General features: G+C 35.2%; 1 protein-coding gene across 2 annotated transcripts; it reads right to left on the minus strand.

Moving 5' to 3' along the window:
- Positions 1-26: 26 nt before the first annotated feature.
- On the minus strand, positions 27-16809 carry LOC110924171 (V-type proton ATPase subunit a1). 2 transcript variants are annotated; one of them, XM_022168215.2, is made up of 19 exons: positions 16557-16792; positions 16185-16484; positions 13020-13064; positions 12567-12689; positions 12325-12432; positions 11285-11401; positions 11039-11212; positions 9681-9818; positions 8894-9001; positions 8647-8754; positions 8394-8542; positions 7569-7722; positions 3554-3714; positions 3244-3450; positions 1961-2144; positions 1136-1219; positions 867-1060; positions 715-774; positions 27-625 (listed from the first exon to the last, which is right to left on the minus strand). In XM_022168215.2, exons 2-19 carry the CDS (start codon positions 16326-16328, stop codon positions 421-423), a joined length of 2463 nt encoding a protein of 820 aa, XP_022023907.1. In that variant the 5' UTR covers positions 16329-16484; positions 16557-16792; the 3' UTR covers positions 27-420. The 2 variants fall into 2 exon arrangements, with proteins under 2 accessions (XP_022023907.1, XP_022023902.1); XM_022168210.2 differs by having other exon boundaries at positions 16185-16809.
- Positions 16810-19847: the final 3038 nt, after the last annotated feature.

The raw sequence follows: 19847 nt of genomic DNA on the forward strand, positions 1-19847 counted from the left end.
TAAAAAGGGTTTAAAACAGCTAGAGAGAGCATCTTAATGCATATTTATTTGTAGTGTATATAAAATTTTGTAAATTTGATGTTTATTACCAAAAACATAAACCAAGACCATAATACAATAGAAAGAAAGATAATGATATCTACACAACTAACACCTTGGGGCAATCCAATACAAAAGGAACCCCCCCCCCCCTCTCTCCCTTTACAACACCTAATATTACCCTACGGGGTCTTGATAATTGGTACCATCCAGTTCATATAAGTCCGGGTCAGGTTTCTACAAAAGTATGTTAATTCACACCTCGCGTAATTCTAACTAGCCAAAATTCTGTGTTTGAATGCTGTGATGGGTGAACAGGTATTGACCTTGTTGACCCAGAAAAGGTGAGAAGTGTTGGGTAAAATTGTAATTGTAATTGTACTAATCTTCGTCGTCAGCCAATGCTGCGAAGGAGAAAGGTTTGAACTTATAACCGTCGCCTCCATAAAACTTGTTTTGAAATTCTACCCAATGTAGCCTCAATGCATGAAGGAAAGCACTTAGTGTCTCCATCATGAGGAGTATAAATGCGGTTGCAAAGGCGAATACCGCTAGTCCCACCATCCGAATCAAGATGTTTTCGTACCTGAAATACAGTAAGATGAACGATAAATGCAAAAAGAATTTACCGTGACTATTATTAGATCATCTTAAAAAAAAGAAAGTAGAAATTACCCCCACGCAAGGAGGAGAACTTTCTCGTAAAATACAGTGGACAATTCCGAGTGAGCTAAGCTGTAAAAGTGTAAATAACCATAAACTATTAGCTAAAAAAAGTAAATGAATAACGCCATATTATTCTAAAGTAAGATATGTGAATGTAGTACCTCAAAGCCCATAACCGAAGGTACGAAGCAGTGTTAGATACTGAACCGAGTACAAACTCGATAGAATGTATCATTTGATGTACAAAAACCTCGCTAAAATTGAATTCCTCTTCATGATGCCTTGCAGAACCGGGCTCAGAATCTATATCCATCTCAGATGACCTAAGAACCCCGTATGTACGACCTTGAAATCTCTAAAAAACAAGAAATAAAACAATTAATTTTTAGATAAGTGTTTGTGAAAGTGCATAGTATGGAACGGGTAGTACCTCAGCATGAAGCTTTCTTAAAATAAAAGGTTTCGGGAAAAGCATCCATGGAACCGCAACTAGAGCTGAAAGCAACAATAGGATCTGCAAAAGAATGTATTTATTAGAAAACCATCGGGACTTGAAACTTAGATTCTACAAGTTGGGTAAAGGGTCAAAACACGTAAGTTTTGCACGGGTCGGTCCAGAACGCTTTTTGTCCAAAGTATTTAATTTTAATTAGAGTAAAGTAAACGGATGGTCCCTGTGGTTTATCAAAATTTTGGAGGGTACCTAGTTTTCCAAAGTACACAGATGGTCCCTGTGGTTTGCAGTTTGTAACGCATCTAGTCCCCAACTTTTTCCAAAAGTACATGGATGGTCCCTATGGTTTGCACTTTGTAACGCATTTAGTCCCTACCATGGACATGCTAAAACCTTTAGATTTGTTCTAAATGTGTTACAAAGTGTAAACCACAGGGACCACCCATGTACTTTTGGAAAGCTAGGGACCAAATCCAAAATTTTGGTAAACCATAGGGACCATCCGTGTACTTTACTCTTTTATTTAATAATAAGAGTGCAAATAAGGATAAGAAAAATTACGTAAACTCAACAATAATCTAATCTAATTTAAAAAAGAAAAACTAAAGATGTTATTTTGGGCAGAACTTCGACCTGTTTAACCCACCCATTTTGATATGTTTCCTTTTTAGCTACTATTTTTATGTTACCCAGTTTGAGATGTTAAGGTAAAATATACCTGAATCGGCCCATTCTTATGATGGGTCAAAGTTGGCACTTTAAATCTAATGGATCAAGGATAAAAGAAACAATTAGTTGTACCTGAAGGGGCCTTTGTCCCCAGAACAACTCATTCTCGCCGAGATCATCAAAAGGACTCAAGAACATATAAATCATCACATGATATAAATCGGCTTGAGAACCAGTGCACCACTTGATGATAATAAGAAGTGAAAGATACCCAAAAAGGCTGTTTAAAAATATCATCTGTGGTATGAACTGATACCTGACAGAGTTACACCAATTGATTTATTAATATCAGATATCTAGTTACCTACGTATACAAATTACATGGTGGCAATAGTTCCACAGTGTTATTTGTGGAAAAAGTCGGCTGCCACCCTCTAATTGGTGGAAAAAGTGGGTGGCCTCTTTTTTTTTTTTTTAATTTTAAGTTTTTAATATAAACAGATATCCTCATTGCTCTAATCAATTTACGAATAAAATAAAGTTATGCTTTTGCCCCTAACTCAAAGTTACGATTTTATCCTTTGTTCAAAAATATGAATTTGGCCCTTTTTCAAAAATTACACTTTCGCCCTAAGTGCAAAATTACGATTTTGCCCTCATTTCAAAATAAATTTATGCCAATGCTCCCAACTCATAATTATGATTTTGCCCTTAGTTCAAAACTAGAATTTTGCCTCAGTTCAAAATAAAATTATGGTTTTGACCTAGCTAAAAATTTACGAATTTGCCACCAGTTTAAAATTATGAGTTTTCCATCATTTAAAAAATTACGATTTTGCCTCAGCTAAAATTTGTAGTTTTGCCATCGTTTTAGTTTTTCCTCCCTAGCTAAAAATTACAATTTTCCCTCAGTTCAAAAATACGATTTTGCCCCCTTTTCAAAAATTACTATTGCGCCATGAGTTCATAATTACGATTTTGCCCTTAGTTCAAAACTATTATTTTGCCCCGGTTCAAAATAAAATTATGGTTTTGCCCCCAGCTTAAAGTTACGAATTTACCCTCAGCTTAAAATTATGAGTTTGCCCTCAGCTTTAAAATTACGATTTTGCCCCCAAGTTAAAATTTATGAGTTTGCCCTTGCTCATTGGTTCTGACAAATTACTATTTTGCCCCTAACTCAAAATTAAAGGTTTGCCATCGTTTTAGTTTTTTTTTTTTAACAAAACTATGATAGTGTTTTGGTTTAATTGGTTGACTCGATTTTTTTTATAGATCGTGTTATAAGTAGTATGTATATGTAACTAAAATAAATGCGTGCATGTTATGAAACTAAGAAATTTTCGGCTTGATGCCCCGCAACGCGGGCGGGGCATCCAACTAGTTATCTACAAATAGCAAGTGTAATTATATACCGGATATCCAATGAGTTGTTGAAGAAAATTGAATTGAAGTAGCTTAACATGATTCCAAGATTCATCTGGGCAACACCGAATAAAATAGACATCTTCATTTTAAGAGAGTTTAGGAAAGGTAACTCTGAACGACTCCCGCGCCAGCTAGGATCTACACCGAATGGATATGCATCGCGATATTTGATTAAACCGACTGTATATGCATCACTGTCGATAAAAACAGAAAAAGGTTGTTCAGTCATCAGTGACAGCTGACAGGATTATTTTAATGCAGAAAATGTGTGTTCAGATACATGTAAGCAAAATATACCTGCATGAAGCATCACGGCATCTATAAGCTGAACCACCGAATATGTGATAAGGAACAGAAAAGAACTCGTTGTATATTAGACCACAGTAGATTGAAAACAGTGACATCAGCAGAAGTACGTATCGGCCACCGAATAACATCTCCATAAAGCTCCCAAGTTTCTGTCGGAAACAAAGAGACCGAGATTGAGAACGAATCACACAAAGTAATGACAACAAGTTAACTGTTTCAAAGAGTTTAAAAATTCGACAAATCAAGGTCAACAAGTAAAACACTTTTCAAAGTGTTAATCTTTCCATAAAGCTCCCAAGTTTCTGCCAGAAACGTGTGTTGGTGTCTGATATACGCCAAATTATACATGTTTTAGTCCCCCATTTTACTCCCGTTTAACGCGTTTTTGGCTAAAACTTCTTTGTTTAGGTACTTAATCAAGTACTTTTGGATTTTCAGGTCTTAAACGGCGTACCAAAGACAAAGTTGGAGAAAAAAGAGGAATTTCCGGGCATTTCGGATGAAATCTGCACATTTTGTTGAACATAGTTATCGATAGCGAATAGCGGTCAATAGCGACAGACGACCTATATGCTACGTAGCGATAGCGACGAAATAGCGCCCGCTATTTCGTGTATAGCGATAAGGTAGTAGAAAATTTTAAAAATAAAAATATAGCTACTTATAATTATATACATATATTATAATGTTAATTTTATACTTTATATTATAGATTTGTAAGTTTAAGAATCAAATGTAAACTAGTAAAGATAGAGGGGGGTAAATGTTAAAATGCACAAACTAATTTCACTCTTTTTATGTAAAAATTTACAAGTTATGTAAACTACAGAAAGATTGAGGGGGTAAACTGTAAAACTGCAAACTAATTTAAACCTAAAATAGCTAGAACGTCACCCCCAATTGTAACCTCCGCCGTCCAGAACTCCAGATCTGTATACGAGGCCATGAAATTACAGAAAAGCACCGGAAAAACTACTACGAATGCCATCAAAACAAGGTATCGCTTCTTTCTTTCCTATCAATTTGAGCCTCCGGTTTCCTTCTTCCTCGTTTCCGGCAGAAGTTGCAGCACCGGCGCCGGAATTCGCCGCCGGACGTCGCTATTTGATCGATATGTGGTCGCATAGTACCTTGTAGCGGCATCTGGCCGCGTCGCTACGCAATTCGCGATTGCGTCCGCTATGGACGCTATTGATAACTATGTTGTTGAAGATACAGATCATGCACGGCCGTGCACTCCATCTGCACGACCGTGCAAGGCGCTCGACACCGGAAGCACTGGCGGTGCACATGACAGTGCAACTGACTTCTCGGACACGCACGACCGTGCGTCCCTGTGCACCCCCGTGCACTACCTGATCCTCAAACAAACAGACTGATTTCCCGGAGATGCATGACCGTGCACTTGATGTGCACGACCGTGCACTTTGTTCGACTTTGCCGCCCAATTAGCCACTTGTCTGACCCATTCTGCAACTGACGTCATACTACCATTTGTCAGTGCACGGCCGTGCAGATTTGAAAACCCTATATAACAAAGCATTCGCAATCTGATCAATTATTGGGTATTTTTCCTATCTTCTGGGCGATTTCTGGGGTCCGAAAGCAGCCTGTCTTGGTCGATTTCAAGCCTCTAAGTTGCAAGAAGCCTATCTATCATCCAATCCATCAAATCCTTGCTTGTTTATGGTTTGAATCCTTGTTCTTTTCATAATTTTTGGGCACATTTCAAGCAATGAGCTGATGTTTTATGTATTCTTGTAACCTTTGGGCAAAAACACTAGTTACTTGTTTCATGAACAATCTTTAGTTTGTTAATATTGTTTGTATGAAACTTTGGCACTTTTTCATGTTTGAATCTTGATGATCATATGGCAAATTTGTTTCATTGATGTTGGATTCTTGATTATAGTTGGTTATCTTGGATGATTAATGAATGTTTAGTTGAAAAATGTTGAAAAACTATTGATTAAGCATTTGTTAGTAGGCTATTAACTTGTTAATATGTTTACACCATGAAACTAGAAATGGATATTGGTTTAATAAAAGATAAATCTGACTTTGATCAAGAATGCTTTCTTACACGTAAGGACTTTAACGGGTTAAATGGTGTTATTGCGAGTTCTTGAAATGGTTCATGATCTTTGTCTAGTAATTTTGGTTGAAATTGCTATCTTAGTAAATTTGTGTTTAAGACTTGCAAAAGGGAATAGTTTGTGATATGATCTACTTTATGCTTGCTGTGGTGGTTGTATTGTGATTCGGTATTGCTTTTCTTGATAAGTGAGGTTAGAAAACTCTTAACGGATGACTAACTTATTTTTGAAGATTTGCATGAAAATATATCAATAGCTCGTTAACGAATGATTTTAGGTGGTTAAAGTGTGTTTATCGCGTTAACTTTCCGAAGGATTATCATTGTTAGGATTCCCGAAAGGGATACTGATTGTTTTTATAATTGGAAGATTGATCAAGTGCTTTCGTGACATGTCCGATTTAGTTAACATGCTTAGGTTGTTTGCGAAACAAGATAATATATATTTTTGTATTTGGAGTCTTCTTTGTTTTAAAAATATAGTTTTAGATAATTTTAGTTAAAAACTCATTCACCTATCTTTTTACCGGTAAACCAATGACAACGATTTAGTACTTGCGCATCCGCCCGCGTCCATGGATCGACATCTTGTTCTTACTTATACTTTACTACATATATGATAGGGTACACTTGTCCTTTTGTGTGTGTTTTAATGATAAGGTATAAAACTATAAATCATTTTTTATAAATATTAAAACCAAGTTCGTGTGTAAAATAAATTGTAAAAATATGTATATATACGCACACGTCAGCGTCATACGCGGCGTGATAACGTTTAGACTACAATCGACCCGACTCGTTAAAGAGCTAAATTTACGTCGAAACGTATAGCAACTCAAATTTATACCGTCGAATGAAAATGTATCATATTTCACCAGATTCGTTTCCAAACAAAATTTATGTCAATACGTAGTCCAAGTGTCCAACTCAAAACGTACATAAAAATAAAACATTAGATAACTGGCCCGAGTGCCCGACTCGTTTTCAAACAAAAATTACGTTAAAGCGTAGATGAACTCGAATTTATACCGACACGTACAAAAAAATAAAAACTCAAGAAATTAGTTTTAGGGTAAACTCGAATATTTAGAAACTTGAAGGGGTCAAAATGACATTTACAAAGTTTAAGGGTAGAAAGGATCGGTGGAACCGATAGGCCTGTAAACGAACCGAATGTTCATGAACTTGTTCGGCGGGGGAAGTTCGTTTATGTACATGAACACAATTTTTTGTTCATTTAATTAAACAAATAAACATGGACACACGTTCTGTTCGTTATGTTCGTGAACGTCCGTTTAAGTTTGTTCTGTTTATTTACATTTGTTTATGTTTGTTCGTTTCAATTTAACTACATAATTAGTAGTTATATTCATATAAATATTAAACATAAAAAAAACTTTCTAACTACTTATATAAACATAATAAATTGGTAATTAGGCTTTTAGTATAAAAATGGGTTATCCAATGGCATTTATTGTAATTAATCACTAATCACTAATTTATATAAAAAAAACTACTTTATGTTCATTTATGTTTACTCATCTATGTTCATTTGTGTTCATTTCTGTTTGTTCAATTATGTTCGTTTTTGTTGTTTATTGTTTGTTAAACTATGTTTGTTACGTTCATGAACTATTCGTTTAGGTTTTAAACGAACGAACATAAACGAACACGACAAGCCCATTTTTTCTTAATAAACAAACATGAACAAAAGAATGTGTTCGTGTTCATTCGGTTTATTTACAGGCCTAGCCACCGACCTTTTTTTAAGGTATTATAAATATTTTCAACTTAAAAGCACCAAATTCAAGTGTAGAAGAAAATTTATAAAACAAAACAAAATTACTATGAAAAAAGATATAAAAAAGTGGATAAGTAAAAAAAAATAAGCCTTCTAAGAGAACTAACCTGAGAACTAAGCTTCCCTTCACGCGCTATGAGAATCAACGCACCCAACAGTAAACATATTCCATGTCCCCAATCCCCAAACATGACAGCAAAAAGAAATGGAAAAGTAATTACGGTATAAACTGCTGGATTGGCTTCCTGGTATTTAGCAACACTGCAGTGAACAGAGTTTAAATATCACTAAATCTCACACACAAAAAACATAAACATATTCAGTTCCATACAAAGATGGGTTGCTGTTCAAAATTGCAGTAATAAATTTTTAAGTAAAATGCCATTTTCGTCCCTGAGGTTTGGCCAGTTTTGCGACTTTCGTCCAAAGGTTTGTTTTTCCGCATCTGGATCCAAAAGGTTAAAAATCTTGCTATTTTCATCCAGCTCGTTAACTCCAACCATTTTTCTTCGTTACGTCAGGGATATTTCCGTCTTTTTTGTTAACTTAAAGGGCAATTCGGTCTTTTTCGGCAGTATTCGGTCTTTTTACATAAAGTGAAAAAGATCGAATTGCCCTTTAAGTTAACAAAAAAAGACGAAAATACCCCTAACTTAACGGAGAAAAATGAATGGAGTTAACGAGCTGGATGAAAATGGCAAGATTTCTAACCTTTTGGATGCAGATACGGAAAAACAAACCTTTGGACGAAAGTTGCAAAACTGGCCAAACCTCACGGACGAAAATGGCATTTTACTCAAAATTATTAATGAGATCACCCATGAAATGTCCAACAGGGACCTTTTACGAGCATTTTTCTAAAAATACTATATAGAATATAAATTATTAAATTGATGCTATGACAATATTTATAATATGTGAAACATGCTTACCCATAGGCGTCAACAATTTCTTGATATGCGTTTGTGAATGTATTGGTTCTGAAATATGTTGGAGGTGACTCAACAGAATCCATGACATGAAATATAATGCCAATTTGCGAGTTGCTATCGAAAGTCGCACGTTGCAGTGCCTCTTGAATCTAATGTATTATAACATAATCCAACAATTGAAAGTAATAAATAGGTTGAAAAATATAATCCAAAATTACATAAAAAAGCAACGTATACGCCGTATACGATATACCTGGGGTTTAGCAAATATGGGGCACCATCCCTCTCCAACTAGACACTTTTTTGTAACATCGAAGTTTAACATATTCAATGTATCAAACACAGCTTTCTCTTTTTTAACCTATAAAATCGTTACATTATATACAGATGCATATGGTATCAAAGTAGAATAGACATTGTGAAATTTATTTCAATACAAAAAAAAAAAAAAAAAAAAAAAAAAAAAAAAAAACACACACACACAAATAAGCACACCTTACCATGTTCATCCATATTGATAAGTGGACCCCAATGGAGTGAAGAGCAGCATTCCTGTGACGAATTCCAACATCCAAAGTGGTTTCTAATTCAGAGAGCCGTAACGAAACCTGCAAAAGGATAGGTTTTGGAAGTCCAGCAAGAAACTGAGGTGCTCAAAAAGCAGACTAATTACTTAAAAAACCACATACAAGTTCAGTGGTTACTTAAGTGAAAGATTGAAGATAAGGACCAAAAACGGTTCTTCAAGCTCTAGCACACGGTAAATTACAGAATGCATACAAGTAGGGGTGAGCAGAAAACCAAAAAAACCGAACCAAAACCGAAGAAACCGATTTAACCGAACCACACAAAAAACCGAAATTTACGGTTCGGTTATGGTTTTGCATTTTATAAAAACTGAAAAAACCCGAACTGAACAGAATAAGCTAAAAATTCAGTTTCTATTTTTAATATACTGATGTAGGAATTATTAATTAAGTATTATAAAAGAAAATGCCTTAATAAAAACTTTGGAGAAGCATAAAAATAGATTAGAATGTTAGGTTTAAATGTAAACATCTCAAGATTCTTAAATCTTGGTTTATACTTTTTTTATTTTTGAATCTTACGTAATTATTTTCTAAAAACAAAAAAAAAAACCGAAAAATCGAACCGAATCGTTGCTATAACTAAAAAAACGGACAGAACCGTGCACACCCCTACATACAAGTAATCAATGGGAAAATATTCATATATACATTTGATAAATGAAAAAAAAAAAGTACAAGCACTAGATTGAAAACATACCTCTTGAGTTATTTGAGTCTGCTTTGTTAGGTCCTCTGGAACAGGATAGCAGTTTGCACCAAATGCTTCACAGATTTTCAGTATTTTTGTCTTAGCCTGCTCTCCGGAGAAGAACACTACAAATATCGTTTTCTCAACCTGCAAAAGTAGGTAAAGGATCAAATAAAAACAAAATTAACGTACGAAACGTACGCATTGAGGGAAAAAGCAAAAAGTGGCGGTGTCATTTTGGTAATTATGAGCAACTTCCAAATTACTCTGGTAGAGTAATTTTGACTTCTGTAGAGTAATTTTGAGCATCTGTAGAGTAATTTTAGGAAATGTAGGGTAATTATCAAATTACTCTGGTAGAGTAATTTTGACTTCTGTAGAGTAATTTTGAGCATTTGTAGAGTAATTTTAGGAAATGTAGGGTAATTATCAAATTACTCTAGTAGAGTAATTTTGACTTCTGTAGGGTAATTTTGGGAAATGTCTTGTAGAGTAATTTTGTTAGCATTTAGTTATGGGGTTTAGCTTTATGGTTTAGTTTTTAGCTTTTAGTTTGGGTTGGGGGGGGGGGGGGGGGGGGTTAGGTTTTTTTAGGTTTTTGGGGGTGGGGGGGGGGGGTTAGTGTAATTTTGATAATTACCCTACAATTTTGATAATTACCCTACACGACCAAAATTACTCTACTTGAACTTTTACAATGGTTTAGGTTTTTTTAGGTTTTTGGGGGGGTGGGGGGGGGGGTTTAGGTTTTTGGGGGGTGGGGGGGGGGGGGGGTTTTAGTGTAATTTTGATAATTACCCTACAATTTTGATAATTACCCTACACGACCAAAATTACTCTACTTGAACTTTTACAAAATTACCCTACAGTAGTTCAAAATTACTCTACTAGAGTAATTTTGAAGTTGCTGATAATTACCAAAATGCCACCGCCACTTTTTTGACTTTCTTTCACTTCGTACGTTTCGTACGATAACTTTATTTTTACAGGAACTTAACTCTGCAAAAGTAAACAAAACAATTTAGCTAAAAAGAAATGGAGTAAAAAGGTTGAATGGGCTAAAAGTCACCCAAAGTGTAATTGAAATGTATACAACCCCCTATTACCACTTCCATTAAAAATTTAAGATTGTTACTGTAATAGAGTAGTTCGCACGATTGCATGAATTGTTAATAAGTTAAAAGAAATGAGCAAAAAACTGGTTTTGTCAACCCAACCCGGCATGACCCATACCCGTTTTGACCGTACTAAATATTACATGTTTTGACTAATTACAAACTGGCGGAACCACTCTTTACAAGCATATGAATTATGTACATGTATTTTTATATGCATGGTCATAAGAGAGAAAGAAGAGGTGAACAAACCATTTCAGAAGATACATGATCCATGATGAGTTCATCCGCAGGCGCCTGATTGAAAAGCAAATTTCCCCTTGTTGCACGGAACAACATTCTCTCGAAGAATAACACCTTAGATTTTGGGATAATGCCGCTTATAAATCTAAGACCAGATGAATTTGACGGTCCTGATTGTGTCGCCTGGGTGATTACCAAATTTTGAATATCTAAATTGTTGCATCCTTAAAAAAGCAAAAGCACGTAAGATTTTACCTGCTCAAGTAAGGAGGTTGAGTCTGACTCCGTATAATCACTGGGGTACACGTTTTCATCTAATTCTCTGCCTTCCGCACTCTCGTAACTCTTGCCTGAGATAAGAAAGCTTCCTGCCTGAAGATACCATGATAATATTCAAAATCAAAATTTAGGAGTCACCAAATGTTCTGGTAAGAATAAATCGAAAAATAAAAAGTAGAGATGTTAATAATGTGTGAATAATCATAATGATGAACATTTTGGCCACAAGTACTCAGTACAGTTAGCATTCAATACAATAAGAAGCATTAAAACTTAAAAAATAGAGGGTGTGCACGGTTTGGTTTGGTTCGGTTTTATGGTAAAACCGAAATGTTCGGTTTTTGGTTTTTGAAAACCGTTCGGTTCCGGTTTTTGGAACAAAATTACGTAAGATTCAAAAATAAAAAAGTGCAATCCAAATATTAAGATTTTTTCTTGGATATTTACATTTTAGACTTTTAATTATTATATTTAACCTTGTTAATTAATATTGTTCACATAAACCTAACCTTCTAATCTAGTTAATTAATATTGTTCACATAAACCTAACCTTCTAATCTAGTTTTATGTTTCTCCAAAATTTTTATTAAGACATCTTTTTAATACTTTGAAAATCATTTTATCTTTTTGTTAAATTTTGTTATTTCTTGTAGGCAATGGATAAATCTTTTGAAAGATAAATAAACATGTTCATGAATTTATTATAAATACTTAACATTCAAAAATAAAAGTAATAATTCCTAAATCAAAATATAACAAAAGTTTTAAAAAAATGTTTTTTAAGGTTATTCGGTTCGATTCGGATTTTCGGTTTCCATAAGATGCAAAACCGTAACCAAACCACGAACTTCGGTTCGTTTTTTGTGCGGTTCGGTTTTTTTTTTTTTTTTGGTTTGGTTTTTCCGGTTTTCTGCTCACCCAACAAATTAGTCTCGCTGCTCGCATTGTATAAAAGCAAGCATTAGCCAGGTAGATGGCCTGTTTATTATAGAAAACAAACATTATGCACAATATACCTTCTGCAGCACCATCTTGAACTCTAACAGCTCATTATATGTCTGTTGTAGTTTCTCACTGTTGGCATTCATCTCAATAAGTTCGTGTTCATGATCAGCAAGTTGACTCTGTCAAAATAAAAAGGAAGTCGGTACGTTTTTCAAAAACATGTGATGGCTGCTTATTGCTCAATAAAAACAGCTAAATGTGAATTTTTTTTCGTTCTTATTTTTTTTCTCAGTAAAGCTTGTGAAGGGCAGACCTCTAGTGCCTCCAAGTCGACATCCGATTGCAGTGTAGGAAGAGCAGAAGATAGTAAACCAGCCTTGTTTATTTGATCTTTCAAAAACCGAAGCTTTCTTGACATTTCAGCACATCTTTTTACCTAACATCATGGCATGATATGCAAATAAAGATAAACTGAAGAATTAATACACATTAGTGGTGATATAAACAGACATAAAGGTCTTCTGCTTGCTGGTACAATGTGATCTATATACATCATAGTGTGGTTGTAAGTTGTAACAACAAAATAGAACGTTGTAAGTAAATGATTACATAAAAAACAATATCAAATTTAACAAAACCATTATCTAGGAAGGAGATTTAGGCTCAAGATAAAACATTAAATAGCACATTAGCACAACAAGCAGCTACCAAAAACATAACTATGCGTGAACGAGTGAGAAAGCTATGAATATGATATAATCATTACCTGATTAACAAATGTTCTTTGAAATGGGCTTTTATCGTCATTTAACTGCCAACAAGAATGAAAGGCAGTAAATTAGAAAATTGCATGAATCATAAAAAAAAAAAAAAAAAAAAAAAAAACCAAAAAGAGAGAGAGAGAGAAACTAAGTGAATTAAACCATTGATATTTAAACTTGTACTCTGATCTTAAGGACTTACACACATCATCTATGTTCCAAGACAAAACATTCAAAGAAGAGAATGATATAAAGAAATAGAGAAAAATAAAGAGCAAGCTAAAATTAGTTAGCACAAAGAGACTTTTGTCAGGAACTAGTCATGGAAATACTCAAAAGTCATAGCATAGTTAGCATAAAATATCTCTGAAATATGGTTTTGAAGTCAATATGACACATCACACATATAAGTTAAGTTCTTATGTGGCATAATAAGACTGGAAAAAACAACGCTTATAATTTGCTACAATATATCTAAGCTGGACAGCATCACAGCAGCAGTACCTTATGCTTTTATAGAGCTTTGATTTCACGGTTTTCACCAACCTATCCTATATTTTCATCAGTTAGGTGGGACTGAAAATATATGCACAATACGACTTTAAAGTCTTTGGGTCACATGTCAAACTCATGGCCCAGCAAGACTGTATACATATGGCTCATCTAGCAATAGTGAGGAATACAAGGATCTTGGTTAACAAAATGCCCAACACTTGTAAAATGTAGTAGAATTTATTATTTGATCTGATCTCAAAGAGGACTTATAATAAAAGCACTTGCAAATTCCAGTTAGTTCTCTTTTACCTCAAATATTCACGCTTCCTTGAAACTACTATAACCATATTGGCATATTCAACTTTCACCTATCAAGACCTTGGTTTAAAAAGGCGGCCCTGATTTCACTTAACAAAATTAGGGTGTAGGAGGGTGATGCTTAAAAACAACCAAAAGGATGAAGAGATTATGAATGTACTTGATACAAAAAGGCTAATATGTAAACAGATGAAACAGATGCAGCTTTTGGTTGTACATAAAGGTCATTTGGTTGTACATAGAGCAACGCCTCGCGTACGTGAAGCTCTCGCCTCACACCTAGGCCCTAGCGCTTCGGCCTTCAGAACCTAAATGGCTCGGAGTGCCTCGCGCTTTTTTAAACCAACATCAAGACAAGAAGACTAATTAGCTCTTCAACAAGAGTACAAGACCTAATCCCTATCAACCAAAGTGTGAAAGAAAGGCAAGAATCCTCTCATCATTGTGACTGTCTAAAAGCTTCCAATTCTTGTGGAGTACAATATTTTGTATTTGCCAAGGAAAGCAGGCTTCACTCAACAGGATAAACAGAAATGCTAACAGAGCATATACAACCCTGACAGTTCAGTCATCCATTTTTAATCACATGATTGTATCATACAATTGTTTTCACCTTCCTGGAGCTTATTTTGTCAGTCCACATACAATTCAGACAGGCTATCATAATTCCAAAAAATGCATTAGCAAACTCATGACTACATCATAAATCATATCAAGATTATCCTATTCATTGTCTGAGATGTTGTCCATAGATCAGCGGGACCGATAATTCCACAACATAAGCTAGTTGCACATTTATAGAGCGATGACTCCACCCAGCCATGAGGCCCATGACATATTATTCCTATTTTGGCTTTACAACGACTGCAAGCGAGTTCACCTAATCAGAACCTCACACAAATCCCACTTCATAAACAACTGTTCACCAGACCCTCTTAACCTACTCTTAACGATTACTACTCCACCCACATAAGTTATTAAACCAATTAAATCTTTTCATAATCATTTTAAGCCTCTCAAAGGGCATCCAATCATCCACCACATATCAGTATCAACCTAAAAGCTTAGAATGTACAGAACATACCAAAATACAATTCTTCCCCTCTAACAACAATCTCTGTGAAATCACCATCCCTCTAGCAGTCTAGGCCATCCCTCTGAATCATACTTCTTATCGCAACCACTTTATCAATCTAAACCTGAACTATACAAAGAAGCTGTTGGCTTCGTACTCGCAGGCCTTGTGGGCCCTACGTGGGCTTAACTTGGGGAGCAAGTTTGCTAAACCCTAACTAGTCTCTATAGATATAATCTATGTACTCGTAATTTGATTATCACCTCAATAAATCTATGTGTTCGTCTATTGCTTTTGCATTTTGTGTTCGTGTTCCTGTGTGCTTGATCCTAACTGAAGCTGGGATCATTAAACCTTCTAGCACCCTATAAGTCTATCACCTATCAGTCTATCACAGTGTTTGACATCCTGTGTCATATTACCCTTAAACTTCAAGTCCATAGAAAGAAAGAATCAAGTAAATTTCGAAAACTACAACTACCTTAATGCTATAGTTACATTCATTGAGGTTCACACCAAATTAGCATTAGGCAACAACAGGTTCCAAGCACTTAACAAACAGTATAATATCAACTAATTCAAACTAGAAACTACATATCACAACAAATTCAGGGCCGGCCCTGGGGGTGGGCGGGGAGGACCACCAGCCAGGGCCCGATATTTCGGAGGGCACGCTATTTTTAGAAAAAAACCCGATATGTATACGTAAAAACTTCTTTTTTAATAGGGTGTACCTATACAAACACCAACATAGGCCCACTTACAAAACTATTCTTATACTTTAGATTAGTTATTAGCCCATTGGCATTAGCTTTAGACCTTTATTGAGCCCAATACCCAAATTCGTTAAAGCCTAAGGGCACTTTTTTTGGAGCTCGAACAGGGTACACAAATTCTCAGGGCCGGCCCTGAACAAATTGATAGCAAAAAAACGAAGATATGCCTAAAAGTCATCATAACAGTTCACAACCAAAATTTCCGATATCAGCAAGTGAATATTGAGAACTACAATTACACTAATACTACAGTTACATTCATTATAAGGTTTACACCAAATTAGCATTAGGCAGCAACAGGTTTCTAACTTCACAAACAGTATAATATCAACTAATCCAAACTAACAACTACATATTACAACAAATTGATAGCAAACTAACCGAAGATCATACCTAAAAGTCATCCTAATGATTCAAAACCAAAATTTCCTATATCAGCAATCCAGAAATCATTAACATACACACATTCACATACATATACAAACAAAGTAAGATCAAAATCATACATCACGAAACTGTAGCAAACCGAGTTCACCGAGATACGAAACCGCACGGTGAGCAGATTCAACAGGAATGATCAACTGAACGAACGTCATCTTCTCGGACCGCATCAGATCCATTTCCGGCAAATTCTTCAACCATTGCATCATATCTGCTAAACCTAACAGATTCCTGTAACTAAATCTCAACAAATACCGATCAACGAATGCTAAACTTCAGATATCCAGGATTAGAGATCCGTTTCCGGTAAATTCTTCCACAATTTGATCTTATTTGCTAAACCTAATTAATTCCTGTAACTAAAACTGAACAAACATCGATCGATGAATGCTAAATTTCAGATAAAATTCTTCAAGAATTTGATGTTATTTGCTAACCTCCTGTTTACTAAAAGTGAAGAAATGTTGATGGATGAATGGTGAAATTCAGAAATCTAGGGCTAGATCTTGAGATCTGGAGTGTGTGAATTGATAGTGCGTGCAGTTTTTGTGGATCTGAAAATGCATATGATGCGGAGAGTTTAGTGTGTTTTGGGCAGGCAGATGTCAACTAACTGCCTCTACACTGGAATTTGCGTTATGGTTTCCTTTATGTATGGGTTACTTTGCCACAATGATAATCTTACTCACTCTCCATTAAACATTGGTGTGGATTCCTTTTGAGAAAAGTCATGATAATTAACATTTTGGAATGCGACACATGGTGGTTAAGTGGCGTGCTTCATAGTCAAAAGATACGAGTTAAAATACTCGTAATGTAAAGGTTAAAGTGTATATATCCTACTAGGATTTCTTTGGTAAAAAAATTTTATAACAGTTCGAGAGTTCACTAACACTCTATTCCCGAGTTCACTTAACGAGGAAAAGAAAAGTACAATGAAGAAAGGAAAACAAAAAAATGATGTCTTTCCTTCCATTTCTTTTTTTTTTTCCTTCCTTAAATAAAACTTAGGAACACAACATGTTTTATTTTCCTTTCTTAAATGAGGCACCGAAACACAAAATATTTTTACTTTCTTTCTATTTTCTTTCCTTCCATAATAATATTTTGGATCGTTGTCTCTTTGTTCTATCGGTATTTGCTTTTACTCGTTTATGGTAGTTTTTTTTATGAATAGTGATTTAAGACATGGACTACGTGATAACAACTCATGTATCACACATCAGTATTATTCTTTTTATGAGATTTTGAGTCTGATAACATTTACGGGCTCTTTGTTTACCTCTTAATGAGGCTCTTAATGGTTCAGACCTCTTACTAGTTCAGCACTTAATGATTCGGAATGTTTGTTTCACGAGCAGATGTCTAAATGGTTCAGACATTTGCCTGTGAATGATTAAACATTATACAGAGTCTGAATGGTTAAGACCTCTAATCTGAATTGGTCAGACATTTGCCTCTAAACGGTTAAGCATTATACATGCTCTTAATGGTTCAGACATCTTACTGGTTCAGCACTTAATGATTAAGACATCTTACTGGATCAACACTTAACCATTCAGAAGTTGTCAAAACAGCCCCTTAGAGTATTTGTTCTAAATAAGATAACGTATAGATTATAGGGATGTCTTCTATATGTTTAAGCATTAAGGTTGATGGTTAATATTTTTAGGCATTGGTCATTCGTAATGAGCTCACCGATTCAGTTTTCGTAAGTCTAGTTAGCAGTCCTGATTTACTTGTACTTATTTGAAATTTGCACAGTAAAAAAAGAACACGTTAAAATATAAAGGAGAGAATAAGATATGTATCATGGTCGTGAGTTTATGCTTAAGGAGTTTTTAATTTCCCGTCATCATATGTTAAGTAATAGTTCCTTTTTAGTTGGGTCGTTCTAACATTTTAATCAATCATTTTTTTAATCAAAACCCTGATAAGAACCTCTACATGTATCCACCTTGTCATTATGATGCAAATGTATATTTTGATCTGTAACTAAAGCAACTTGTCTTGGTAATTGAGTCATGCTCGTTTTGCATACATTATACTATACCTTCGAGTGTTAGTTAATCATTTTGGTGATGTTTCATTGTGTGTTTTTTTCTTCGCTGATGTTGGATCGTCGTGTGACCCTAACGAGTCAATCTGAGTAGTTAATCATCAAAAACAAAGGCGGAATCAATGTAATTGATGTAAAACAGCTTGTTTCCTTCTAATTATCTTCTTATTGATCAATCCTGAGCATTTTACAATTCAAATGACAAACGGACAGTACCTCGACTCAAAGACAATGATCTAATTTCGTTCCAAATGAACTAGGCACCTCGGTATTTATAAGCGAAGGCTAATTCCGCTTGAACCATTCACGCGGAATTAAGTTTCAAACGGAATTACCTAATTCCATGCGGAATTAGCTAATTTCGCTTGTAACTCTAATTCCATTTGAAATGTCTCAGGTTCCTTTCAAGCGGAATTACCTTTAATACCATTTTCTCGTTTTGCGTGCCCTGATCTATCTAGTATATTACAAGACTCTATAAAGACTGTCACACCCCGATATTCCACATATCACCGGTGGGCTCGGTGGGGAGTATAGTGACGTAGTTGATATCATCATGGTCAAACATACACAGAATAGCACAGCGGAAGTCTTGGAATAAAAATATTATTACAAACTCAAACGACTGAAAATATCAAAGTATTTATTATAGACGAGTCTGTAATATCAATCCACAGGAGGATCATTACGGAATGTATAAAATGAAGCTTAACAGACTTTATGGCATCTTTAAGGATTTGCAAGATCCTCTTTTTCGACACCGAGCAACTCCCAGCCTATTACGAGTAGTACCTGCCACTTAGCCTTTTGAAAATACGTCAGTTTTCACTGGTAAATACGTTTTAACCGACTCATTTGAAAAGAGTTTATGAAAATTGATTTGAGTGCACAAGGCACAAAACCTTTTTAAAACTTGGGACAATTCTTAATAAAAATCTTGTATACTGAATTACATGTTTACCGTACATCTGGGGCCCAGTACAGAGACTGAGACATGATTAAACGACACACCACTTTTAAAACCCATAAAGGAGTTATCCCCAACATGTGGGTAATAATTTATTATTGGCATCTTTTCGGTGTATGCCTACACCCTGCGCATAAGTTGTGGCCATTTACAAATGAATGAGCCAAGGATATATCCAGGACACGGTCGTTAACCCCCAATGCTTAAGTCATTAACAGAACAGTATCAAAGCAGGTTTTGTGGATTTACTAACCACAATCTGGCATTTGATTGATCCACACCCGACCAAGCGGTATTAATCTACCGTATCCCAAGCCCGTATAGGGGAAAATAAGTTAAAAGTATTTACCTGAGCTAACACTTGATTCACAGCAAAATAACTCAGTCGTATCCAATCTATCTAAATGCAGGTAGCTTTTACCGGGTGGCTCTAGTCTGGAGTGATGGTAATATATAACCAAATTCAGAATGCTAATGGTCTTATTTAAGTCATAGACTTAGACCGGCTAGCTTGAAGTATCTAAAGCGGTACGACACGCTAGATTAAGCGATGACCGGAATAGAACGTTATTTAGACCCAACAAGTTTGGATACTTGTATAATATGGGTAAACTAAACACATTCCGGATTTTGAGACAAAAACGATAAGGTTAAACCCGTTTCGGCAATTTTTACGTAAACTAGTTACATAAACCGATCCGA

This window comes from Helianthus annuus, chromosome 2 (assembly GCF_002127325.2).
Source record: "Helianthus annuus cultivar XRQ/B chromosome 2, HanXRQr2.0-SUNRISE, whole genome shotgun sequence".
Lineage (NCBI taxonomy): Eukaryota > Viridiplantae > Streptophyta > Magnoliopsida > Asterales > Asteraceae > Helianthus > Helianthus annuus.